Below are 24,613 nucleotides of genomic sequence, written 5' to 3'. Positions count from 1 at the left end.
GTTTGTTCGCTTCTTCTTATTGTACGCATCCTCATCTTGGTCCCCTCATCCCTCTCTCGATGAGTTTAGAAGTGTCTAAGAGTATGCGCATGAGCCGATGGAGAAGCGCGGAGAGAGGAAGAGTGGGGGAGGAGCAGGCGCCAGCACAGAGAGCGAGGGACACAAAGACGAAGCGCTCGTGCGCGCTCACCTCCCCCTTTCCTCTCTTACGCAAGCCTCCGCCTCGTGTGTTGATCGTATTCGAGCCTCAGCAGCTCCTCCTCCATCGAGCGGTCCATCGGCGGCGAAAGCTCTTGCAGCGGTGGCGGCGGTATAAGGGGCGGGGAGCTATTGCTCGCTCCCGCGGCGCGCAGCTGCAAAGGCGACGGTACCGCATGTGGCGGACCGGGGTGCGCCCCGACGGCGGTGGCAGTCAGGGACAGTCGCAGCACCGCCCCATGCACGACAGACTGATCACGCCGCAAAAGCGGCAAGGCAAAGGACTGCGGCTCGTTAGGGCGCCGCACCACCTGCGCCCACTCGCACACTACCATGGCCCATACGTACGGATCCCGGGCGGCGGCGGCGGCGTTTGTACACGCCATGGCATCGGCGTCCAGCAAAAAAATTATCAGCGGCTCGCGCAGAACAGTGGCGAGCTGCGTGACAGAGCGCACAGGCAGCGACACACCGTAGGCGCCGGCTCTGCTATCTCGCGCGTCAAGCGTGTATTCCCACGTGTAGCGCGGCGTGGGCGGCGCGTCGAGCCACACCTCAAGGTCCGCGGCTTCGACACGAAAGTAGCAGGACAGTCTCGGAATGGGCGGTGGCAAGTCAGCTGGCAGCTCGAGTCGCTCCACATCGACCCAGAGGTGCTCAATGGATTCTCCTGTTGCGCCCGAGCCTTCACCACCGCTTCCGCCAAGGGCCGGCCGCGTCGAGAGGAGTGAGCGATTCACGTGCATGAAAGAGGCTGAGACGGGGCTGCGCTCATTGACAGAGTCGCGGCCAGCTCGACCGCTGAAGGGAGAGTCGCCACCTCTGTGGCTCAAAGCCTCCATCTCGCCGTCCTCCCTCGCATTCCAGGAGTATGGGCTTGGCCGACGCGGTGGCGGCGGCGGCGAAGGTGGGGGGAGGTGCATCACCAGTGCCCCAGTGGTGCTCGCCATACGTGACCGCTGTTGGATGAAGAAAGACGAAGCAGTCGATGACGTGTCCCCGTCGGCAGAGGCTACCGGCACTAGCTGCAGTTGGCTCTGACGAGTACAGGGGTGGGAAGGAGTGGGGGTGATCGCCGCGACGCCCCGCGTGTGGCGCGGGGTCGGCGTCCTGCCCTGGCCAGGCTCTTGCTGCCGATGCGTTGCCGCGTCTAGCGAAGTTTCGGCGGTGGTCCGCATCCAGTCCAGTAGGTGCGACGGCACGTCATGCTGGTCGCCTGTCTCCTCGCCGGTGGCGGCGGAGGTGGGACCCTCAGTGTTAGTGGGTGCAGCTGATTTTTCCACGAGCCGCACGAATTCGGCCGAGTATGGGCGTCGCGCCGTCAGGCGGAACTCCACAGACGCGATGTGACGACCCGCAGGGGTGACAAGGCGCACGTGGCCCTTCAATGTCGGGCGAGAGGAGTGGCGGCAGTCCTCTCGCAGCACAATGTCCGCCAGGCTTGCCTGGCCCTCCGCTATTGTCTCGAACATGTGCTCGGCCATGCGCAGGCTCGGGTGCGTGCTGCCGCTGGAGCTGCCGCCATGCGCGCTGTGCGCAGTTCCCGTCTCGGCGGGTACAGTTGCTGACAGATTCGACCCTTCCGGGCTCCCATCGGCTGCTTGGGCTGCCATCACGGCGGCTGCTTCGTCTACATCGCGAACGCGGTGCAGCTGAATCAGGAGCTGGCGTGTGTGCAGGTAGTACAGCAGCAGCGCATCCATGGACACGCGGAAAGATGCGGTAACCTCGAAGAAGCCATTGAAGCCGCGCACAGAGCCGGTGGTGATCGTCTCATGCACCAAAAAGTCAGCAGAGCAGAACACGGCGGAAAACATGTCCGGGACCTCCATCCCCTCCGGCACCTCGGCGGCGACGAGCTGGCCAATGAACAGCTCAAAGATGTTCTCGTTCTCACCCACCTCGCTGATAGGGGCGTTTGCGGGGACGTGATAGCCACGCAGTGATTTCACCTGTGCCTCGAGGAAGGCCACGCGGTCTAGCTGTTTCTCCAGCAACTGGTGTCCCGCCCTCTCGCGCTGCTGCTGCGACACCTCAGCCGCGGCTACACGGGCCTTCTCTTCCCTCTGCCTTCCCGCGAGTCCGTTCAATCGCTCTTGTAGCAGGTCGTTCGTCAGCCGCAACTGGTGCACCTCAGAGATTAGCATCGCATTCGCCTCGTGCAGCTCCTGCAGCTGGCAGGCGACGGTCGCCGGGTCAGCCGGAAGGTCACCCAGCACTCCAGCCGTCAGGTCGAAGCCAGCATCCTCCTCGCCGCCGCCATCATCCTCGTCCACTGCCGCAGTGGTCTGCCCATTAGCCGAGGTGCTCGCCACGTCGCCCTCCGCTCCGTTGCGGAGACGCGCTGCAGCTCGGCGGCGGCGGTCGTCGAATAAGAAAATACCGGCACGATCCTTGCGGCCGAAGACGTTGAGTATCCCTTCCGCCGTCAAGTCCTTCGCGTCCGTCGCGTGGCTAGGCCACACCACGTCAAGCTTGGCGGTGAGCAGGGCCACCTCCCTCTTCAGTGAGCGCACTTGCAGCTCCGCCGCGTCGCGCTGCCCCTGCGCCTCCTCGCACTCAGCGCGACACTGCAGATGCTGGTGGGTACGCTCAGTGATGTCTTTGTAAAGGAGCTGGGACACCTGCTCCCAATGGGCGGCAGCCGCCTTCCAGTCCGCCACGTCTCTCTCCACCTCTCCCCGAGCGTGACGCAGGGCTTCTTCGGTGACATGCACAAACTCCGACATGAGCCCAATGTGCTCCCGCTCAAGCGCGTTACGCTCATCCTGCACACGCTGCAACTGCCTCTCCAGATCCTGCGCACGCGCCCCGCTAAGGGTGGCGATCTGTGTTTCGCGAGTCATCGTGATGAGCCGCTTGCGCTCCTCCACAAGTTGCGTGTTCAGACTTTTCAGCTCGACCAGCATATTCTCGTTCACGTGCTTCTGCGACGACAGGGCGGACTCGGTCAGTGCCAGGTTCGAGCGCAGCTTCATCACCTCTGCTGTTCGGTCCCGTGTCTCGCACAACAAGCTGCGCACGTCTTTCTGTAGCAGTTCGTTGCTATCCGCCCCGACAACCAGGCGACTGCGCAGCTCCGTGATTTGACTCTCCAATGAAAACCGCACTCTCTCCTCCTCACCGATGCGGTCACGGAGGGTGCGCTCGAGGTCCGCTATTGTATGACTCGCGTTGGTGTACTTCTGCATCGATAGGTCGCGCTCACGCACGAGCTGGTGCATCTGTGCGGAGACGTTCTCCAGCCGTGTCTGCACCTCCGCATGCTGTGCACGACTCCTCGCTAGCTCTTGCTGTAGGGTCTGCAGCGATGTCGTTGACTCGTTAAGCTTTCGGCGGAGCTCCTCGTTGGCATGATAGAGAGCGCTCGCCACTATGTAGTTTTGCATGCTGCTGTGGCCGTCGGTACCCCACACCATAGCTGGATCAGGCAGTGAGCCCGCCTCGCCCCACGCGCTAGCCTCCATGATGGCGGCCGCCCGAGCGGCCTGAGGGGCAGCCGCAGAGGGTACGGCGATATACTCCTCCTCATCAGGCGCCTGCTGCTGAGCCGACGACTGGTTTAGCGCCGATGAAGACTGGGCATGCGAAGAAACCTGTGGCGGAGGCGGCAGCTGGTAGTCGGCAACAGAGTCGTCGCGGCTGACGCGGTAGTCGACCCATTGCTTCGGCAGGGCCAAAAATCCAGGCGAGACGGCAACAGATGCCCCTTCATTGTCACCCTTCCGTGAGGGTGAATGGCGCAGCGCAGAGCGCGGTCCAGCGGCTCCTTGATGACGCTGCGACTTCCCCGCCGCGCCGGAGTCAGGGCGAACTGCAGACCGCGGTGGATACCGCGCGGGCGCCGAAGAGGGGGATAGACCGGCAGGCAGGGCGTCCTCTTTTCTTCGCGCGACCTTGATGAGCTTCAGTTCCTGCTCCTGGGCATTGAATTGCTTCTGCAGGCGCCGATAGCGCTCCTCTAGAGTGAAATAGGAGTCTTGCCAGTCCGTGCCCGGAGGTCGCGCGGATCTAGTGGCCGAGACCCTGTGGGTCATGGCGACGCAAGCGGTAGCGAGTGCGCGCCGGTGTGTGGGCGTGGTGGAGAGGTGCCCCTTTCAGGCCTATGGAGCGAAGCGAGGCGTCAGCGCGAGATGAGGACGCTGTCCCTACGCGCCAGGAATGGGGCGACTGTGTGTGTATGGGGGGATTATAGGGTAGCAACATACCCACCTACACTCTGCGTCAGTGTGCGCGTGCCTTCGCCGGATGGACAGAAAGCCAGAGCGGTGCGGATAGTGACGATGCTGCGCTGAAGGTATGCACTTCCATGCATGGTTCCATCCCTAAGAGCATGCACACCCACACACACACGCACATATAGGGGCAGAGTGAGCGCTCCGTGGTGGGAGAAGGAGGGGACGGGAAGTTTTGCTATCATGCGTGGAGATGTGTGAAACAGCAGAGCGGAGAGGCGCCAGCAAAGGAGATGTTCACACGAGAGAAAAAGAGAGAGCAATGGCGAGGAGCCATTCGGGATAGTATCGAAGAGTGAGCGGGGTGGTGCAGCCTGCGGAGAGAGCCACGCACACTGCAACGACCCCCTTCCCCCGCCCCCCCCTTCACCTCTTCTAAGAGGAAGAGGGGAGGGAGAGCAACGGGGGCAGAGAAAAAATGTAACAGATAGAGCAGGAGACAAGATCCCTTGCGGCGTTGCCAGAACACTCGCACGCCCATCGCACATTCGAGTGTCCCTGCATCTGCCTGTGTACGTGTAACGTATGTGCGCCCGGGTGCGGGAGGGTGTATGGAAGCCTACCCCACTGCTTCCCTCGGTCCCTCTATTTGTGACGGTAACCCTTAGCGGAAGCAATAGGTGGCGCTTAACGTTTCTTATGGGAATGAGCGACGCACAAAGGGGGAGGCGGTGTGCGTGTCGGTGAGTGAGGGTCTAGTCAGAGTACAAACGACATCCCTCGTCGAGCTGTATGTAAGTGTGCGCACGTTTCAGGCTGAGAGCCGGAGAGGGAGCCAGAGCCGCCTGCTTATGGGAACGAAGCGGCGGCTAACCCCCTGTGCCGTCACCAAGAACGCAGTCTTGCATGCGCATGCATACACACACAACAGAGATGACGGCCACTAGCGAGAGAAGGTGCAAGTCCCCTTACGCTTTGGTACGGCGGAGCGTTGAAGCATCGAATTACAAACTGCGGTTGTACTTGGCCTGCACCGTTGCAGAAACCTTCTGCTTATCCCGACCCTTGCGCAGCAACTGTGCCAGGCGACGCTTCGCCGGCACTGGCTTGATCGTACAAGTCTCGCCCCCCCCCTGCGTGCCGTTCTGTGTCTGCCTTCGCCTCTTCTCCTGCGCTTTAGTGATCATTTTTTCCCACTTTCGGTATTTGCTGTACTGCAGGCGACGCTGGTACTCGCTCTCCATCGCTTCGTGCCTCTGCTGCTGCTCCAGCTCGGCCTCCTGCACAATGTCCTTGAGCGAGGTGGGAAGCAGCTGGCGGTCGACAGACCACTGTGCCTGAGCGATGCGGGACGGTAGCACCTGCATCCTCGAGTCGCTCAGCTCCTGAAATCGGCCCACCTTTGGGTCACCAAAGTGGCCGGAGGTTAAGTTGAACTCGTCCTCCTCCTCGAACAGCGCCCAAGGCGGCAGCTCTCCCGCAGTAGCCCCGTCTTCCCCCTCGCTCGTCGGCTCGCCACCACCGCCGTGGCTCTTCGATTCCACAAGTGCCGACGGCGGCGCAGGGGTAGGCTCTGGCACCGCGTCTTGGCAGGCGTCGCCAAAAGGCGCCCCTGATGTGACGCCAAGCACCTGCATCTCCCTTTCAGTCCCTGCGGGCGGTGGCGTGAATGACTTGGCGGACGCCGCAAGCCCGGCCGCCTCCATCACGTGCCGCTCTCGCCGCAGCGCGTTCTCCATCTTGCGCTCGCGCCGCAAGGCATCCTGGCGTACCCGCTGCAGGTGGCGATTGATCTCCTTGCTATCCACCACTTGTAGATTGCTCGTGCGCTGCGCGATCACACGGAAGGCTTCGTAGTTGTCAAGCGTTTCCTGCATCCCTTCCGCCTCTTTCTGGAGCCGAATCGGCGGCGTGGGTGCCGGAGACGCACGCGATCCGTCAGAGCCCGCCCCTTCTCCTCCGCTCTGCAGCGCGCATGCCCCGTACGTCGTCACATGCCACTGCACCGCCTCCAGAAGTGACCCCGCTCCCTCGTTGCGGCGCCATCGCAGCTGAAACTGGTACGCGTAGCGCCGGAGCAGGGACTCTGGCAACTCGTCTAGGTCGTTCACCTCCGCTTTGCTGCGAATAAGAAGCAACTCCGGCTCAGACAAGCGGACGCGCTCCAGCCTCTCCGCGTTTCGAGGCGCAGGCGGCTCGCTGCGGCGGCGCTGCGGCTTTCGAAGAATACCCCATGGGGCGTAGAGAACCTCCGGTTTCAAGGACTCCGCCTCCGCCCTTTCCAGGGTGCGATCCTGCGCAGCATCTGCACGCGCGCCGACGTCTACCGTCGACCCCGGCGTGACATCTGCGGGCCCTGCTGTGTTCAGCTGCCGCAAGTCGGCGGCCAGGATCTGCTCTACGGAGCGAAAGTAGTGGAAGCGACGATCCAGCATGGCTCGAATCGAACTGGCACTCACCGTCTTCAGGACGCGATCGACAAGCTGCGCCTTTGTGCCGTGACGGAACTGGCGCTGGGCAGCCAGATAGATTCGCAGCTCTTCCTCATCCATACGCTCAAGAGATGCACGAAGCTCAGCGGCAGTGCTGCCCTTTGCCGTTGACTGCGCGTGGCTCCGCGCTTCTTGCGCCATATGGGCCGCGCCCCACGCATCGGTGGGGTTATGGATGTGCATGGTGGCGATGGTGTCGCTGGATGAGGCTGTGCCTGCTTTAGGTGCGTTCGGGCGTGGATCAGGGCTATCTCCAGACGTGGTCCTCTCAACTTCTGGCACAACACTCGCGGCCGCCAGCGGCGGCGCTGAGATTGACGCGCTCGACACTGTGGCAGGCAGCACCCCACGCATGTACTCGTTAAACTTTGCAATGCAGCGTCGGTCCTCCTCCCTCCGCCGCTCACGCTCGGTCTTGGCAAGCTCCTCTGGAAAGACGCTCACGGCCTCCTCAATTTTCGTCTGAATCTGCTCCCGCAGCCCCACGCGCTGCCTCGAGGTGGCGTCGCGCAATGCCACGTACGTCTCCGGCAGCGGCTGGATGTTTTGCTCGATCATGCGAGAGAAGAGCTTATACGCCTGCCACTCAAGGCCCGCACGGCCCATGGTGGAAATAAGCGACGTGTACATGAGCACATCTGGCTCGATGCCGCGGCGGAGCATGACGTTCAGCTGCAGCAACGCGTCCCGCGCCGTGGCGTACGCCTCACCTTGAGAGATGTCCTCTGGTAGCTCCTGAAACGGTCTCTCGTGGACGTACCGCCGCGCTAGGATGCTGGTAGCGCGTCGGCGATATACACCAACGCTGCGCCTGCAGAGCAGTAAACCGCACTCGTCGACACGCGCATTGCGAGGCAGTACGCAGAGGGCGATAGGCGCTCGTGCTCGACGCAGCGCAGAGCGTGCGGCACCCATGTGGGTAGGTAAACTACTCACCATTGTGCGAGGGTGTCCAGCAAAAGCCGAGGCACACACGCAGGCGCTTTGATGGCTGATGCACGTATGAGGCCCCTTGTCTTCAGAGGCAGACGGGTGCACGCAGCGATGTGGAGAAGCGGCGCGCCCCACCTTTCAAATACAAAAAAAGAAACGCAGTGGAAAGAAGCAGTATGCTGAGATGTGCAACACATGGAAAGATACATGCAACTGCTCGACCCTTCTTAAGAGAGAGGTAAGCGGCAAGCTGCGTATAAATGCTAAAGCAGCACACACACACACACAGACACGCACACGTACACAGACGGGCGCGCGGGACGCGCCGCATTGAGTGCAGGATGAAGAAAGGCGTATGTCCGCTGAGAGAGAGCACTGAGGTGCCGGTGCCACTGGGCTGACAAGCGCAGTTTCGATTGCATCACTGCGCCTCTTTTTTTTTCTCCTCTGTACCCACCCACGGTTTCCTCTTCGCATGCTGGGGGAGGGAGAGAGGGAGAGGAACGTCTGTCCGTGGAATCAGTCCTCGCTCGGCACTCACCTGCCATGGCTTTCCATTCGTCTGGCTCCGCTTCTGCTTCGTTGCTCGGCAAGCATACTGGCCGTGGAAAACAAAGAGGCATGGAAAACGCGCACACATGCGTTCACCACTCTATGAAACAGATAAGGTGAAAAGCAAAAGCCTCGATAGAGCACGCCGGTTATACGAGACGCGGAGTCGTGAAGGGAAAAGCGAGGGAGAGAGAAAAGACGAGGCGGAGAGGCGGGCGGAAATGGTGAGGAGAGTCTTGACCTGGGGCTACAACCACCACCACAGCAGCAAGAGCGACCAGTGTCCCACTACCCACACATACACCAAAGCGGCGCGCACACCACGCCGGTACCCATTCTCACAAGAGCCCTCGCAAGGGGTCATTTACGTAGTCCAGCCTCTGTGCTTTGCTGAGCCGGTTCCAGCGCTTGAGCAAGAAGTCCATGCGCTCACGCAGGCCCATGTCCCGCACCGACGGGTGGGCCTTCAGAATTTCGTAGGCAAAAGACGCAACAGGCACCTCGGTCGTTGTGTCCTTCTTCTGCATGCGCTCCGCCATCTGGAGAACCTCCTGCTCGCGCTCCGCCGACATATACGCTGGCCGCACCAACGCGTACGTGCCGCTCGCATCCGTGGCACTCACTAACGCAGACGTGTTTGCCTTTGTTGGCGGCTCGCGCTTTGTTGCCGCCTTTGCTGACTGGCTTGGGGAAGAGACGGAAGAAGAGCGGCCGCTTGCCCGCCCTTGGGAACGATGCTGTGCACGGGTCTCCTTCGGTGTCGAGTTTCTGCTAACGGCTTTCCTCCCAGGCTTGGAGGGAGGACTACCTCTTGCGGACTGTGGGTGCGGGCGACCTCTTGCGGGCTGGGCGAGTGGCTTTCGGCCTCTTTGCTTGGAGGCGGCAGCGGCGGAGACGCGGGAAAGAGCGCCTCCCAGGCTCCACCTACTCAGACGAAACATCATACGCTAACGCATGCAAAGTACTTACACAAGCAGCGGATGCGGTCACACAGATGTCGCCCCAAATGACCGTCGGCAAATGCACTGGTGTGCCAATACGCTTTCGTTGGCGGGGCTGTTGCATACGCTGCGAAAGAGGGCTATGGGCGCCTCCCCGACGGTGAAGAGGTGTCGTGTGGACGAGAGGGTGAGAGGATAAGGAAAGGCAGAAGAATAGTGACGAGGGAAAGAGAGCTCTGTGGGGGCTGCGAGTAACGGAGGGGGGAGGAGGGAAAACAAGACGGAGAGGTGCGGCTCTGGAACGCCGAAGTGGCACTCTCTCCCCATTGCCCCCTCTCCCCCTCCTTCCTTTCCTCTCCTCTTCATCTTTACGCTCGTGCTTTCGCCCGTCCATTGCCCCCTCACGACGGAAGGCGACAGAGGGGGGCAACTGCCCCGTTCCTAATCATTCTTCTTCCATTCGCCTCCTATGCGCTCGCTGCCCTTTCCACCCCGCGTAAGGGGGGAGGAGGCGGAGCGGCTGAGTCCTGCGGGTACGCCGCATCGAGCGCAGCAGACGCGCACGTGCTCTACCGGCCTGCCGCCTTCGGCCCCCGGAGTTTTTTCTGTGTGTGTGTGATTCAGTGCATCTCTGCATTCATATTCCGCTCTTTACCGGAGACTTGCGGAGGAACAACACAACCGGTTTCGCCTCCTTTCCCTTTGCTTTCACTTACTTACGCAGCATTGATAAAACAAAGGGGAAGGAAAGGGTGGCGCACACACATATCCAGCAGGCCCATCGAGAGGAAGCCATCGGCACGGCCATGGTGCGCATAGCAACGGTATTCCTTATTTAAAGCACCGCACCCGCCCACTGCATCTTCACACACACACACACACGCGCACCAATACCAACCCCTCTCCCTCTCTTTCTGGCTCGCCGACAGTGAGCGCCGCTGCTCTTCCTAACCCTTCCAAGACATGCACGCGCGCGCACCATGCCCCGCACTGGTGCATTCAGAGAGCCAACAAAGGGGGAAGGATGGCCAACACAAAAGGTCATTACCCCGCTGCTCACTGCGGTATGCGTCCCCCCCTCCTCCTCTCTTCTTCCTTTACTATTGTACCACACCGGGTCAGCAACGACGCTGCGCAATTCCCAGGAGAGCGACAAAGCCAGGTAAAGAGAAGCAATGATCCGAGCGGCTACACACTGCTGATGCAATCATTGCCCTCAGTGCGCAGGCTTATGTGCATGCTTCTATTGATAGGCTCTCAGGTATATTATTTGGTGGAAAGGGTTGCACGTGAGCGAGACCCAGTCGACAGACAAAACACCTCTACGCAGATATACCACTGGCCTTCGTTTCCTCTGTCCCGTAGTCGGCAGCAGTCGTGTGGGTGAGTGATTGGACAGGTAGCCCCGAAAGGGAGGGGCAGAGGAAGGGTCGGTGGATGCGTGGTGCCCAGGCCCTCCGCCGTTTCTCCTTTCTTCTACTGTGTTTCTTTCCTTTATGTGTCGCCTGTGGCTTGCGCAGAGGTCGGAGGCGGCAGCGCGATGCATTCGCGCGCGCACCGCGTGTGCAGGGTACGCCCCGCCCCCTTCTTTCGCTTGCAACTTGTCTATCACCCCTCTCCGCTTCGCCGCCTGTCCGGTGTCCCTATCCTTTCCCCTCCTTTGCTCGCTTGACCTGCAACACGGCACGCAATCACAAAAGAGTGTCCGAGGCATCAGCACGCATGATCCGCTCGGCCTCGCAGCGCTTCCAATCAGGAGGCGCCCACGCGTCTGGAAGGTACGCGCACGGAGAGAGAGAAATGAGAGGAGGGGAGACAGATCAGCGCCCCCCTCGCGGTACCTATACTCATCTCACCGCGCCTCTCTTGGCGTTTTCGCCTTCCCTTTTCACCGAGGGGCTCCCGTTTTCACGGATCTGCGGCGCCCTCGGGGTCCTCCTCCTGCTGAGACGGCTTTGCGCTCGGCTTCTCCTCGCGAAGCTTGGTGCCGGACACGACGTCGTCGACGCGCAGAATCATGGATGCCGCCTCGATTGCAGTCTTCAGTGCCTGAATCTTCACCGCCGCTGGCTCGATGATCTTGATGCAGCGCACATCAACAATATGCCCGCTGTGGCCGTCAATGCCCCAATACCATCCCTCTGGGCTTGCGTGGCGTGCTCGAAGATCTGTGACCACACGAATCACGTTCGCGCCGCAGTTGCTCGTCAGGATGCGCGGCACCACCTCAAGCGCCATCGCCACCGCCTGGTAAGCCGCCTGCTCGACCCCGCCAATGGACTTAGCCTTCGCCATGAGGGTGGAGGAGACGGACATTTCGCACGAGGCCGCGCCGTAGACGATGCGTGGTTCAAGGATGATGTTGCGTGCCACGCACATGGCATCGTGCAGGTTGCGCTCCATCTCATTCAGCGTGTCCTTGCTGGCGCCACGAAGCAGGATACTGCACGCAGAGCCGCCAGGGCATCCAGTGATGAAGGTGAAGTACTCATCGCCAATCTTCTTGATTTCAAAGAGACCGGCCCGGCCAATGTGCTCCGGCGTCAGCTCCTCCACACGGCTAACGATAGTGGCGCCGGTGGCACGGGCTATGCGGTTGTTGTCCGTCTTGCGCAGGCGGCGGATACAGGTGATGCCAGCCTTGTACAGGAAGTGAGCCGCCAAATCTGAGGCGCCTTTCTCTGTGATCACTACGTCCGGCTTGAAGGAGATAATCACGTTGCAGATCGAGCGGACGTAGTCCTCCTCCTGCTTTAGCAGGGCCTCCCAGTCGGTGTCCTTGGTCAGCTCGACGTTGATCGTCGTCTCCGGCTTCTTGTACTCAAGGGGGCAGTCCAGCAAGAGGATGCGCGGGCTCTCGATCATGCGGCGCATCTTCGAGTGAATGTGGTCCTTGTTGAACATGACTCCATCAAGTACAACACTGTCCGTGATGGAGCCGCCGGGGATCTTCTCCACCTTGGCGTAACGCTTGATGTCGATGTCCTTGATGCCAGTGATCGGGTTCACTTGCACCACACGCAGCGTGGCCTCGACGGCCATGCGGCACATCAGCTCCTCCTCGCGGGAGTTGAACTTGGTGCCCAGGCAGGCACGCACCACATTCTCGAGCTGTTCCTTGTCGTCGGGGTTAATCGAGGTGGCAATCTTCTCCACCGCCGCCAGCGCGTCCGACAGCGCTTGGGTGAAGCCTTTCACAATCTTGAGGGGGTGGATGTTTCGCTCTAGCAGCGGCTGCGCCAGGCTGAGAATCTCGCCCGTCAGGATAATCACTGAGGTCGTCCCGTCACCTACCTCCTCATCCTGAGCGCGGGCTAGCTCCAGCATGTGCTTCGCCGCGGGGTGCACTACGTCAATTTCGCGCAGAATGCAGTTGCCATCGTTCGTCAGCACAGTGCCGCCCATAGGGTCTATGATCATCTTTAGCATGGCGCACGGGCCCAGCGTGCTGCTGATGAGACTGGCGACTGTCTTGGCTGCCTCGATGTTGTTCATCTGCGCCTTTCGGCCAGACTCGCGCTCCACGCGCTGATTCACCACAATCACCGGTTGCTGCCCGTTCATTGTATCCTGCTTTCCGTTCAGGGAAAGGCGGCAATTAGAGGAGAAGGAGTGCCTCGAAGGGGAAGCGCGAGGAACACAGTAATAACGTGCGCGGGTGTACTCCTTTAACGTCGCTTTCAGCAGCACGGGCACCAGGGAGGGTCGGAAGGGAGGCGGCTGCACAGCTGGGCGGCAATCTCGAGTGCGCGGGCTAACGACGCAGGATGGCGGGGTGAGAATGTAGGAAGTGGACAATGTGAAGCGTGGCGTTTGGACTCTACGCGTGTTAGTGAGGTTCACCATGAGAAGCAGAGAAGGAAAGGGAATTCGGTGGAAAACACGAGAGAGGTGACAGCCATTGAAGAGAATGGGTGCGTGTCGTACCAGTGTGTGTGTGTGTGTGTGTGTACATAGGCAAGGGTACCAACGTCCCTTGTACCTCCAACATGCAGCCTCGACACAGAAGACGGAAGAAAAAGGCTGGGCTGCCGCGCAGCCTCGCACACTGGGACAGTCTCCCTTCATGGGCGAGCCACGCTACACTCGCCCGCCCCGCGCGGAGTGCCACCTCGAGAAGCGAGAGGGAAGGAAGCGGCGGAAGGCGGCGACGATCCCCCGGTGGTGGGTAGAGCCCGCTCACTTGAGCTCCCCTCCTCGTCACGACGCCATCTGCCTTCCCGCTTTCCTTAGACCAATCATGGTGACCACCCTTCCTACTGATGATATGTGCGTGCATTGTCCAATGCTGCACTCATATACCAAAGCAGAGCTGTGCGCAGCATCGACACTGCAGAGACGTTCTTGCTTTCTCCTCCACGGGCCTGCTTTGCGACACAGGAGGAGCTAAACCTCATCACACGCCACCTATTGCAGCCACCACCCACGCCTTCTGCGAGGCAGCCGTAGGCACGCCCTACAGCAATGCGCCGAGCCAGTCGTCTGAGCGCGGCCCCCGCACCCAACCCTCGCCCGCAGGCATCACCAGTGGCCCCACCCGTGCATCCCTCTGGGGCGGCTCAGCCTGCCCACCGCAGTAGGCAGCGCGCGGGCCGGGTGAGAGGCGCCCGAGTCACGCCGACACCCCGCCCACCATACGGGCGGCACAAGCGCGTCCGCCACTGCGGGGCCTGGCCGCCGGCATCCGTAGAGATGCACCGCGCCGGCATCCCCACGACGTGGGTGCTCAACCCTGCCACCACCTGCGGAGGGCTCGGCACACCGCAGGGGCAGGGGGGCTGCTTGGCTTCCCCGCACTGAGTGGGGCGCGGCACCCTCGGGATACCACGCAGGCACGGAGGGCGTCACCCGTCATTGGAGGGTACACTAGCGGGTAGCGCTAGCGAGAAAAAGAGAGAGATCAGCAGCAGTCGAGATAGACAGCCGGTGGAAGAGGGGGCGAGAGGGAAAAGTCGGTGAGGTGTACAGAAACGCGTGGGTTTTGGGGGAGACCTCGAAGAGGGGAAAAAAAATGAGCTGCATTCTTTTCATGGCAGCTAGAGGAAATCGGCTAGAGCTGAATCGTTTTGTCGCGGAAGAAGATAGAAGCTGGAACGCCAAGCATCTCATGCGCAGTCTCTGCCAACACACTTCCGACGCTCTCCACGTCCAGCTTGAGGTCAGCCATGGCGTCAGCCCGCGTTTCTCCTGCGTTGACAATAGCCACCTGAATTCCCAATTGCTTTGCCTGCAGAACGTACCGATAGGCGCTGTACACCTGCAGGGAGGTGCCGAGGCACAGCAGACAGGAAGCCTTGTCGCGGACAACGCCCATCGTGGTTTCCACTATCGGCTTCGGGACGTTTTCACCGAACAGAACGACATGCGGTTTCAAGAAACCGTTGCACTGGGGGCACATTACGAGCTTCATCCCATTCACCGCCTCCGCTGGCGCATTGTAGTCGCCATCCGGTCGAAAGCGGGACATATTCGCCCCGTACTGCTCACACAGAGCACGATTCTCTTCTTGCAGTTTACACTGCAGACGCGCGCGCGGCATCAGAAAGCCACAGGAGATACATATGACCTTATGGATGTTGCCATGCACCTCCGTCAGTAGTGCGTTGCTTGTCGTGTACTTGTGGCAGTGGTCTTCCTTTACGTCGCCGACGCCGCCGTACGTGGCGAGGTGGTGCAGTCCGTCAACATTCTGCGTGAGGATGTGCGTCACAGCTCCTGACTTTGCTAAGGCTTGCAGCGCCATGTGAGAGGCATTGCAGGAGGCACCGAGCATGGTCGAGTACCCAAGCATGCTGCGCGCCCAATAGCGTCTCTTTTCGTTATCGTCGCGCATAAAATTCTGAAAGGTCAGCGGCACAAAATCATTGCGGTGGTACCGGCCGTTGGGACCACGGTAGTCGGGGATGCCACTCTCCGTGCTGCAACCCGCACCGGTGAGAACCACGCAGCCACGACCAGGATTCCTGGCGCTGCAGCGCTCCATGAACAATGCAAGCGCCCCCGCCGGCCTCATCGTGCACGAAAGGGATAGCAGCTGAGAAGAGGTGAAAGGGGACCTTTTCGACAGAAGCAGCCGTGCTGAAAAGCGGGGCGAAGCGACAGCAGTGGACCATATGTGCGGCCCGCAGCTCTGGATGTAAGGTTTTCGGCACCCTTCCCCAGGAACTGAATGAAAAGAGCGTCGATGTATCGCTTGGTCTCCCCCTCCCCGTGCACGGCACTAAGAAAACACAACGACAAGGAAAAAAAAAACACCGGCACGTCACGCCAAAGCAAAGGCGGGCACGCACATGCGCATATGCCTCCCTCATGCGAAACGCCACAGGCGCGAGTTGGTGATATCAACGACAGCAGACGAAGGAGCATCGGAGAGAAAGAAAAAGACGGGTTCGGCCGAAAAGAATCGCATGGGCGAAAAGTTGTCGGCAACACGTCACATCTAGGGAAAAGGTGCTGCATATGTGTGTTTGTGCGACGACAGAGTCCCCCTGCCACAGTCCTCGCTCTTACCCCTCCCCGTCTGGTCCTTGCTACAGCAAGCATACACGCATGCGGCCTTCATCGAGCCGATACGCTTGTTACTGAAAAGAGGTGCCCACAGTGCGCACAGCTGTGAGGGTAGCAGAGGAAGTGCTGCTTTCGAATCGCATTCGCATAGGCGCATTTGTGTTCATCTGTGAGTACGGCGCACGCACGCAGACAAGAGTGACACAGCAGCATAAGATGGCCACGGCAAACAGTTTTGGGCCCGCGTTTATCCGGCCGAGAACGCGCCGGAAGAGGGGGAGAGAAACACACGCAAGTCAGTAGAGGGCTCTTCTGGTGAGGTGAGGCTGTGCGATTGAATCGGAGCATCGCTTCAGAAGGAAGAGCACGGTGCGCAGGTGCCCAGCCCCAATCGTAAAGGGGGGCCTTTCCGCTTCCTTCCCCTGAACGCCACCCCCTCCCCACCTCGTATCTCTGCCTCTCCCTCCACACTCCCCTTCCACTTCGTGTGACTTAGCATCACGGGTCATCATCGCTGTCGAACGGCGGCGGGCGCTTGTTGCTGCGAACTGCAGCCCAGTCCTTCCGATCCCTGTTCTCAAAGGTGAAATTATTCGCTGGGAAGCCAAAAGTTTGACCAGCGAAGAGACCGCCCATCCATCGCATCGAGCTTTCGTGCACCGCCTCTTCCGTGAGTGTCTGGCTGTTTTTGAGTACGTAGGAAGAGCTTTGGGTGCGCGTCACAATCCACATCTTTGTGTGGCGTGAGTGGCCGTGCTCCTGCACGTCGTCAAGAGGAATAGACTCCGAGTAGCTTAGCAAAGCGTGCGGGTGCTGGCTGATAGTGGCGCTGATCAGCTTCTCTTCCCACTGGAGGCGAGAGAAGACAACAAGTCGGCCATCAGTGCGCAGGAGCAGCAGCGCGTTCTGCAGGGCCTCGCTCAGCTCGTGTCGCTCGTGGTTCACGATGCACCTCAACGACGTCATGAAGTTCCATGACATCGAAGCCTTCCGTCGACTACACTGAGTCATCCACCCCTCTTCAGGAAGCTCGTTACCCGCCTCCTCCACCACCTCCAGTACGCGCTGCGCTCCATCGAATGGGCGCCGTTGTCGAATGGCTCGAGCCAGCTTCATGGACTGCTGAGGAGTCAGAAGTTCATAGGAAGCGAGGGCGCCAGAAAGGGCATGCTGCGGCACTGTGTTGAGGTACTCCAGCGCCCCGAGCCCGTACGTCGGCCCATAGCGCATGTCTAGTGCGTGGTCACTCTCTTCATCGAGAAGAAAGCCCCGCTCGGGGTTCTCAAGTTGAGTGAGCGACGGACCAGGGTCGATCATTACGGCGTCGAAGGAGCGCTCGCCAAACATTGCCTTGGCCTCGGACATGGGACATGTGTAGAAGCGAAACCGCTCAGCACCAAACTCCTCGGCGATTTCACGCGCGCTCGCCATCGCCTCCAGGTCGCAATCCATCGCAACAACTCGTGTGTACGGCCGGCCGTTCTCAAGCACCACACCAGTGTGAAAACCGGAGCCAAACGTACAGTCCAAAACGTCGTACGAGACGAGTCGCTTTTGCTTTTCCAGCGGGACCAGAGCATCCGAGGCAGACGGGGTGCTCAATGCAAGTGCTGCATCGGACGAGACGATGGCGTCACTGGCACCTGTCATGCGCCGCGCCTCCAGGCCACCCCCAGTCCGTCGGCCAAGTCCCCCAGGAGGCCGCCATAGACTCCTCCTACGCAGCCGTCCTTTGCGAGGCACGACGCGAGATGGTGACGGCGGTTGTGCATTGAGAACCCTCTGCTGCTCCTTGGTGCACGGTAATCCGTCCTCAATGGCCCTCTTTGCGAGAAACTCAGCAAGGTTCTTGCACTCGAGCCACCGCAGACCGCCGCATACGCCTTGCAAGAGTTGCTTCGGCATAAGCGGAGGCTGCTCGACACGGTTTACGGCCGACCATCGCTTTGGTGCCACAATCCGCTTCATACCTCTACTCACGGCGGCTACACCAAAAGCGATGGCCTATGCGACGGAAGAGACCGTACACAGCACACGCGGTTCAGTGAACTTACCTGAGTTATATACATATATATATATATTTTTTGGGGTGACTATAGCGTTCTGTGACTAAATTTCATGTGATTGGTCCTTTTGCTTTTTTTGGCGCAACTTTGAGAAAAGAGCGAGATGCTCGAGAACCAAAGAAGCAGCGAACATCTGCATGTGTGTGAGCCCGGACAAGACAGAGAGACAGGGACAGAGAGGCCGAACACGGCCACGGTCGCAGAGAACTGACAACGATAGGACCTGTAACAGCATCCTTGGGCGACAATCACAGCCCATTGACTTCCACTTCCGTCTACTCAGCTTTCGATCAGTGTCCACGCATTCATCCTCCGTGCACAACCTTTAAGTTCGTACTCCGTTCACGAAGCGATACACCCAGCAGAAATACTAGAGAATATGGGGTCTTTCTGCGTCATGCGCTTTCATGGTCCACATGCTCGCATGAGTCTCTAGAAAAGTCCGCCCTCTCACTCTCTCCCTGCTCCGTCGCTATGTTCTGTCGAGGCTCAGAAGAATTAAGTATACAAAAAGAAGGGCGCACTTGCCGCCTAAGCGCCAGGCAAACCGAAAAAGCGGAAAAATATGTAAGGCGTTTACGCTGCGCAACCGCAACTCCCCAGAGTCTCCGTTCCCCGACCTGAATAGCCCAACGATACATATGAGCTCTTCCCTTCGCTTCCAAGTCTTACCGGAGCCCTCCATGAGAGGTGCGCCTCCGTGCCTGCGTGGTATCCCGAGGGTGCCGCGCCCCACTCAGTGCGGGGAAGCCAAGCAGCCCCCCTGCCCCTGCGGTGTGCCGAGCCCTCCGCAGGTGGTGGCAGGGTTGAGCACCCACGTCGTGGGGATGCCGGCGCGGTGCATCTCTACGGATGCCGGCGGCCAGGCCCCGCAGTGGCGGACGCGCTTGTGCCGCCCGTATGGTGGGCGGGGTGTCGGCGTGACTCGGGCGCCTCTCACCCGGCCCGCGCGCTGCCTACTGCGGTGGGCAGGCTGAGCCGCCCCAGAGGGATGCACGGGTGGGGCCACTGGTGATGCCTGCGGGCGAGGGTTGGGTGCGGGGGCCGCGCTCAGACGACTGGCTCGGCGCATTGCTGTAGGGCGTGCCTACGGCTGCCTCGCAGAAGGCGTGGGTGGTGGCTGCAATAGGTGGCGTGCGATGGGGTTTAGCTCACTCAGCATGGCGGGGCGGCTACGTGGGGGGACGGAACGATAAAGATGTCACATCGCTCCTTTCCGCAAGGCGCATCCTTTCGGAAAGGAGCGCATGACACAGCAGAATACACCGAAATCACTACGTGGGCAGAAAAGGCGCAGCCTCAAGCCTAAAGGGGCCAAACGAAAACAAAAACGAAGAGCGCGGCGATATGCACCTCATATTTAAGAGAAAGGAAAAACGAATAACGGCCGCACGAGTCCACGCTGCCTCTACTGTTGCTATGCTGCGGTTTGTGCATGTTGAGGGGAGGAGAGACGGCCTCCTTTCTCTGTCGTCTGTGCTTTGTTCTGCCAGGTCACTGGCCAGAGGAAAGGGAAGGGAGGGGGAGGGCAAAGAAAAAGAGCGCGCCTCTCGGAACGTTAATGCACGCCTTTGGAAGGCACCTCACTTGGCACCTCTTTGGCGCGGCGCTCAGCTCGCGCACTTATCAGAGAAGACACGAAAGCACTTGAGCACGCGCACAGCGTGATGACAAGAGGGGCAGGGGGGGACCTCGCGTTCCCATATCATTCGAGGGTTTAAGTTATGCTTGCCCACTCGGAGTGCTTATGTTTACTTCTCAGAAGGCACCTTTTTTCGCTGATGGTGGTAAGTGCTCACGGCCTTGCCACTTCCGTCATGAGAGTGGAAGAGAGTCAACAAATGCACAAGACGGATCTGTCCGTTTTCGTTAGTGCCCGCCAGCCTTCCTTTGCAAGCTTCAAAGCTCCGAGAGCTCACGCTTGCGATGCGTGCTGCAGAAAAATACCACCGAAGTGATCACAGCAGCGAGAAGAGCTCCCATGCAGAATGTTGCCATGGCCGTGGCAGCCGCGCCGCCGGCACTAACCCCGGAGGCCTTGGCCGGTGCGATCCTCGCCGCATCGTTGGTATTGCCATCCGGCAGCTCGGGGGCGGCCGTGCTGGCCGTCGGCCGACAAGAGGGGCTAACACACACACACTGCAGCGAAACGCTGTTCAGCATGTACCCGTGGCCGCACGAGTAGGCTGGGCACCGCTTCCGGTAGTACCGGCATCCGCTAGATAGCGTCTGCCACGCCTCACCGACCTCGATCCCGCCCTCTGGACAGTTGCGCAGCTTCCGGTATTTCTCGTCCAGATAGCAGTATCCCATCGACGTCGCCGGAGCAGCACTCCATTGCACAAACCGCACGAAATCAGCCACTTCACACCTGTTTCCATGCGCGCTGTACATTTGTCCAGACGCGTCCATGCACTTCAGCTGCCAGTCCGACTCCCATGTGAACACGAAGCCAGATGCAGGATTCTGCCCGGGGTGCCCGCGCAGCACGCGCACGTGGTAAGACGAGTCTGACAGGCTCTGCATCAGCTCCAGGACGAGCGTCTGCGCAAAGGGCGGTAGCAGCCCATCGTCGGTCGTGTCCTGCAGCGAGCACGCAATCCGACTCAGCGTTGTGTCGTGCGCGCTGTAGTGGTACAGCTTGTAGCTGCTGGTGCCCGACACCGCCGCGTCGATGTTCTGCACGAACTCCTGCAGAATCGGCTGCCCAGAGCTTCCTTGCTGGAAGCACCGGGCGTCGCTGCGGTTGTATACGTACTGTCTCGCAAAGTGTTCCCGGGCTACCTGGCTCAGTCCGCGCAGGTTCGCCTTCAACATGGGGTAACTGTCCAGCTCTCCGATAGGCTCCTTGGCAGCAGCAATGTCAAACAAAGCGAAGGCGCAATCAGTCCGCCGCGTAAAATTGCTGCAGTACTCTTCACTGTACACCTCTCGAGCAATCGCTGTCAGTGTGTTGAAGTCGGGGAAGTTCCTGTCTACAACGGGGTTACAAACAGCGCGCACAACTGCCATATCCAGGCTCCAGTAAAACTGGAATTGCGGTACGTAGTTCGTGTACAGAAGGTAGTCATCCTCCTCCCGCACCGTGTGAATGGCAGGGTACAGGGACTTCAGCTCTGGAAAGAAGCCGCGAAGGAACGACTCAGCGCTCTGCAGCGTCCGGAGGACATCGGTCGACCGGCTGTATGCAACATCCAAGTCGTAGTCTTCGGACGGGAACATGGGCTCAGACACGACGGAGCTGTCCCTGTTGTAGCGGTTCCGCAGAAACGCGCCTGTCTTGCCAAGCATCTCAATCCCAGGCCACGTGAGATGCCCGCACGGGGTGTCACCGCAGATCTGAGTCTTGTTGTAGCTCGGTTCAGCCATGCGGGCGCCATGCCGATGCAGCACCTGAACCATCACGAGCTTCATGCCTGGCGCGGCAGCAGCAAGCACCGGCACGCAGGGCAGCAGCGCGGCCAGCAGCAGTATGATCAGCACCTGCCGCATTCTGCAACCTGCAGGTGCAGTTGTGAGGGTGAGTGCCGAGGGCCAAAGGGGGAAAAAAGATTCCTAGAGAGGAGGATACGAAAGAGGCCTCGCGTCTTTTCGCGGAGCGCGTGTTGAACGGACAGGAAATGCAAGCAGGTGGAAGAGAAGGAAGGGAGAGTGGCTGCAGAGAGTACAAGGGGAGATGACAGTAAAGAAAACGAGAAAGCAGAAGTGGAGGGGGCATTAATGCATGGACAGCTGAGAGGGAGGCATGCGTGACATATCAAGCTGCGCACCGACGCGGGAAGCGAAGGCAGCGGAGGGGCGCAGCACGCCGGCGTCGCTCACAGCCTACCTTGCTGCACACGGTATGCACCTGCACCGCAGCAGCCACCCAAGCACCTGCAATCACGCCCGCCTCACGAAGGGCCGAATCCAAAGCTGCTTGCTGCAAGGCCACAACGCTGCAAATTCCATAATACGCGGGCGCACGCACACCCTCTCAGAGGCACCGCTTGCTAGTCGCTTGCGACTAACTGTCCATGCAAGCATTCCCACCAAAAAGAAGTACGCATAGGCACTGCAGTCCACAGCCACGAAATCCGGGCATAGTGCATAGACAGCCCCACTGGGGCACCCTCAGCTCGTGCCCGAAGAGTAAGTGCACAATGCAGTCCCTACCATCACCAAAATGCACCCCACAGCGATCCGCGCGCACAGCATGCCCTCGCGCAGAACAAACACACTCATCAGCACGGTGATCACAAATGCAAGTGAGTTCACTACAATCGAACCAACTGATACATCAACCTCTCGCAGCGAGTAGAAGAACACGACGGAGCCGCTCAAGTTCACAACCTGTGTCACCAGGTACTTTGGCCGCCGCACAAGAAAGAGTGCGTCATCTTTTGCAGACCCGCCGTTCGCCATTCCGCGGCTGTAGTATTTTAGCAGTGGGTTCGTCACCCCCCACAACAGCGCGGCCAGTAGCATGAGAAGGATCATCGCGCTTATCAGGCGTCCGTACAGACACCCACAGGCGTGCAGTAGAAACGAGCTTCTAGCGCAGCAGCGGCGCTCTCACTCACCTCCATGCCACCACGAAAGGCGTGGTGGCGGTGTTGGTTCGCGCAAGAAATAAGGAAGAGGAATCAGATGAGAAAAGCGAGGATAAAGGGAGCGCAGCATGTAGCTGCCCAATGGCGTGCTGGAGCACCTCCACCACTGAGGCTCTGGAATGACGTGGAGGCACCGCTCTCAGATACCCCGCCTCCGCGGCAGAACGAGAGGCAGTAGAACTCTGCGTGAAACACTCCACATCATTTGTGTATGCTTGCTTTGCTATTGTTTTCGCCGGAACTACAACTAACCAGCCCCTATCGACCCTAACGCTTCGCGAACTTCCTCTTGTTTTTCTTTCCGTCCACATAACCTGGAAACTGGCCTGGCTCCCTTCGGCGATCCACAGAGAGCAAACCAGACTTTTTCAAGGGAATGCGTGCTAGCGGAAGAAGCTTCGTTATGGCATTGGCCACCGCCATCCTGCAAGCGAAGGCGGCGATCTCATTTGCTAAAGAAGGCATCGCCTTACCCTCGGAAATGATGTTGACGTCAAAGTCATGGAAATCTAGCTTTGCCTCGTCGAATGGCATCAACACCATTTCCATTAGCCAGGACTTGTCATTGAATGCAACAGAAAGCGGCTTTCCGAGAAGAGTGACGGAGCCGTTGTGGTCGCAGTTCTCCCGAATCAGAGCGGTGAACATGTACTTCTGTCCATCTGCGCGACCGTGGCCAACGGCAATACCTGTTTCGGGATCGACCTCGGCTGGGTCGATGCGCACACCTATCTGATGTCTTGTATCTTCGCCGGCGACCTTCCGCGAAAAGTCGCGAAGTACCGTGTAGAAGTGACTGTAGCTATCAGAGCTGTCGGCGTCGAGGGTTGCCTTGCTCATCAAGTTGTAGTTTTCAAACATTACACGCACATCTTCGCGATTGAACTTCCGACGACTAAACTCAAAAAGAGCGTGCTCTGTTTTGAACGCCTTGGTCTCAGTCATGCGGCCCATCCATTCGAGGAAATTCGTGTAGTGGCCAGGTGCGTTATCTAGACCAACTGCGTCTGCAGTGATCGTCCTGCTCAGCTGACGCGAGGGTGTATCAGCAGGCTTGCTGAGTGACTCAAGAACCTTCGTCACCAACGCCTGTGCCTCATATTTGCGCAAATCCGGAAGTAAGGCTGACACGATTTCGCCCAGTTGCTCCTGATCTAACCCGTCCACAGAAGCGTAGTATTCGTCGATCGATTTGAAGGACATTCCTCCGCTGACACGCATCCAAGCCTCCTTCAGAGATTGAGCAGTCAGGTCGCTGCGCAGCTCGTCCCTTAGTGATGAAAGGGTCTTGTGGCCAGCAGGAACATACTCCCCGGGATACATTGGGTACTCGCGAAAATGGAAAAGATTACCGTGTGTTGCCTGGTTGTTGGTTATGACTGCATTATCGCCAACTTCTAACGGCATCATTCGCTCGCGCAACGCTTCCTCCTCCCTCGACAGCTCCATATCCTGTGCTCGCTTTATGTGCGAGTTCACCCATGAGAGCCTCTCGCCATCGCTTTGAGGTACTCCTCTCTCACCCGCTAGGCTATTTGCAAGCCGGAAAAGACGCGCGTGTCGGGCTGTCCTAGGGCTCAACAACTGCTTCATCTTGTCGGCATCTATCGAGGGCCACTTACTTGGTAGCTGAACACTAACAGCGGTTTCAACCCTACATTGCGCAGCGATTTCAAGAAAAAAGAACACACAAGGGAGATCAAAGCGGCTTCGGTAGAGGAGAGAAACCGGCCAGAGCACAGCTCCTAGATTTTTTCCTCCTCGAAGAGCTTCCCAAAAGCTCCACGAGAGGGTAACATCAGTCCTCCCTCACTTCTGCTTGCGGACGTATTCGCTCCGCCATGCTGAGTGAGCTAAACCTCATCACACGCCACCTATTGCAGCCACCACCCACGCCTTCTGCGAGGCAGCCGTAGGCACGCCCTACAGCAATGCGCCGAGCCAGTCGTCTGAGCGCGGCCCCCGCACCCAACCCTCGCCCGCAGGCATCACCAGTGGCCCCACCCGTGCATCCCTCTGGGGCGGCTCAGCCTGCCCACCGCAGTAGGCAGCGCGCGGGCCGGGTGAGAGGCGCCCGAGTCACGCCGACACCCCGCCCACCATACGGGCGGCACAAGCGCGTCCGCCACTGCGGGGCCTGGCCGCCGGCATCCGTAG

The 24,613-nt window shown here is 59.6% G+C and overlaps 9 protein-coding genes across 9 annotated transcripts; all 9 read right to left on the bottom strand.

Annotated features, from left to right (window-relative positions):
• Positions 1-206: 206 nt before the first annotated feature.
• On the bottom strand, positions 207-4,235 carry LSCM1_06138 (uncharacterized protein; the record flags this gene model as incomplete). The annotated part of the gene is made up of 1 exon (XM_067323570.1): positions 207-4,235. One exon carries the CDS (start codon positions 4,233-4,235, stop codon positions 207-209), a length of 4,029 nt encoding a protein of 1,342 aa, XP_067178675.1.
• A 1,142-nt stretch (positions 4,236-5,377) lies between these two features.
• Positions 5,378-7,804, bottom strand: LSCM1_06137 (uncharacterized protein; the record flags this gene model as incomplete). Its single annotated transcript, XM_067323569.1, has 1 exon — positions 5,378-7,804. The coding sequence occupies one exon, from the start codon at positions 7,802-7,804 to the stop codon at positions 5,378-5,380; it is 2,427 nt and encodes an 808-aa protein (XP_067178674.1).
• An 884-nt stretch (positions 7,805-8,688) lies between these two features.
• LSCM1_06136 (uncharacterized protein) lies at positions 8,689-9,291 on the bottom strand (the record flags this gene model as incomplete). Its single annotated transcript, XM_067323568.1, has 1 exon — positions 8,689-9,291. The coding sequence occupies one exon, from the start codon at positions 9,289-9,291 to the stop codon at positions 8,689-8,691; it is 603 nt and encodes a 200-aa protein (XP_067178673.1).
• A 1,908-nt stretch (positions 9,292-11,199) lies between these two features.
• On the bottom strand, positions 11,200-12,855 carry LSCM1_06135 (uncharacterized protein; the record flags this gene model as incomplete). The annotated part of the gene is made up of 1 exon (XM_067323567.1): positions 11,200-12,855. One exon carries the CDS (start codon positions 12,853-12,855, stop codon positions 11,200-11,202), a length of 1,656 nt encoding a protein of 551 aa, XP_067178672.1.
• A 1,486-nt stretch (positions 12,856-14,341) lies between these two features.
• On the bottom strand, positions 14,342-15,304 carry LSCM1_06134 (uncharacterized protein; the record flags this gene model as incomplete). The annotated part of the gene is made up of 1 exon (XM_067323566.1): positions 14,342-15,304. The coding sequence occupies one exon, from the start codon at positions 15,302-15,304 to the stop codon at positions 14,342-14,344; it is 963 nt and encodes a 320-aa protein (XP_067178671.1).
• Positions 15,305-16,296: 992 nt separating this feature from the next.
• LSCM1_06133 (uncharacterized protein) lies at positions 16,297-17,766 on the bottom strand (the record flags this gene model as incomplete). The annotated part of the gene is made up of 1 exon (XM_067323565.1): positions 16,297-17,766. The coding sequence occupies one exon, from the start codon at positions 17,764-17,766 to the stop codon at positions 16,297-16,299; it is 1,470 nt and encodes a 489-aa protein (XP_067178670.1).
• Positions 17,767-19,763: 1,997 nt separating this feature from the next.
• LSCM1_06132 (uncharacterized protein) lies at positions 19,764-21,356 on the bottom strand (the record flags this gene model as incomplete). The annotated part of the gene is made up of 1 exon (XM_067323564.1): positions 19,764-21,356. One exon carries the CDS (start codon positions 21,354-21,356, stop codon positions 19,764-19,766), a length of 1,593 nt encoding a protein of 530 aa, XP_067178669.1.
• Positions 21,357-21,977: 621 nt separating this feature from the next.
• On the bottom strand, positions 21,978-22,343 carry LSCM1_06131 (uncharacterized protein; the record flags this gene model as incomplete). Its single annotated transcript, XM_067323563.1, has 1 exon — positions 21,978-22,343. The coding sequence occupies one exon, from the start codon at positions 22,341-22,343 to the stop codon at positions 21,978-21,980; it is 366 nt and encodes a 121-aa protein (XP_067178668.1).
• Positions 22,344-22,723: 380 nt separating this feature from the next.
• On the bottom strand, positions 22,724-24,049 carry LSCM1_06130 (uncharacterized protein; the record flags this gene model as incomplete). Its single annotated transcript, XM_067323562.1, has 1 exon — positions 22,724-24,049. The coding sequence occupies one exon, from the start codon at positions 24,047-24,049 to the stop codon at positions 22,724-22,726; it is 1,326 nt and encodes a 441-aa protein (XP_067178667.1).
• Between the last annotated feature and the right edge of the window lie 564 nt (positions 24,050-24,613).

This window comes from Leishmania martiniquensis, chromosome 23, assembly GCF_017916325.1.
Source record: "Leishmania martiniquensis isolate LSCM1 chromosome 23, whole genome shotgun sequence".
Lineage (NCBI taxonomy): Eukaryota > Euglenozoa > Kinetoplastea > Trypanosomatida > Trypanosomatidae > Leishmania > Leishmania martiniquensis.
Note: the sequence above shows the minus strand (reverse complement) of the source record. Positions and strands in the feature narration are given on the sequence as shown.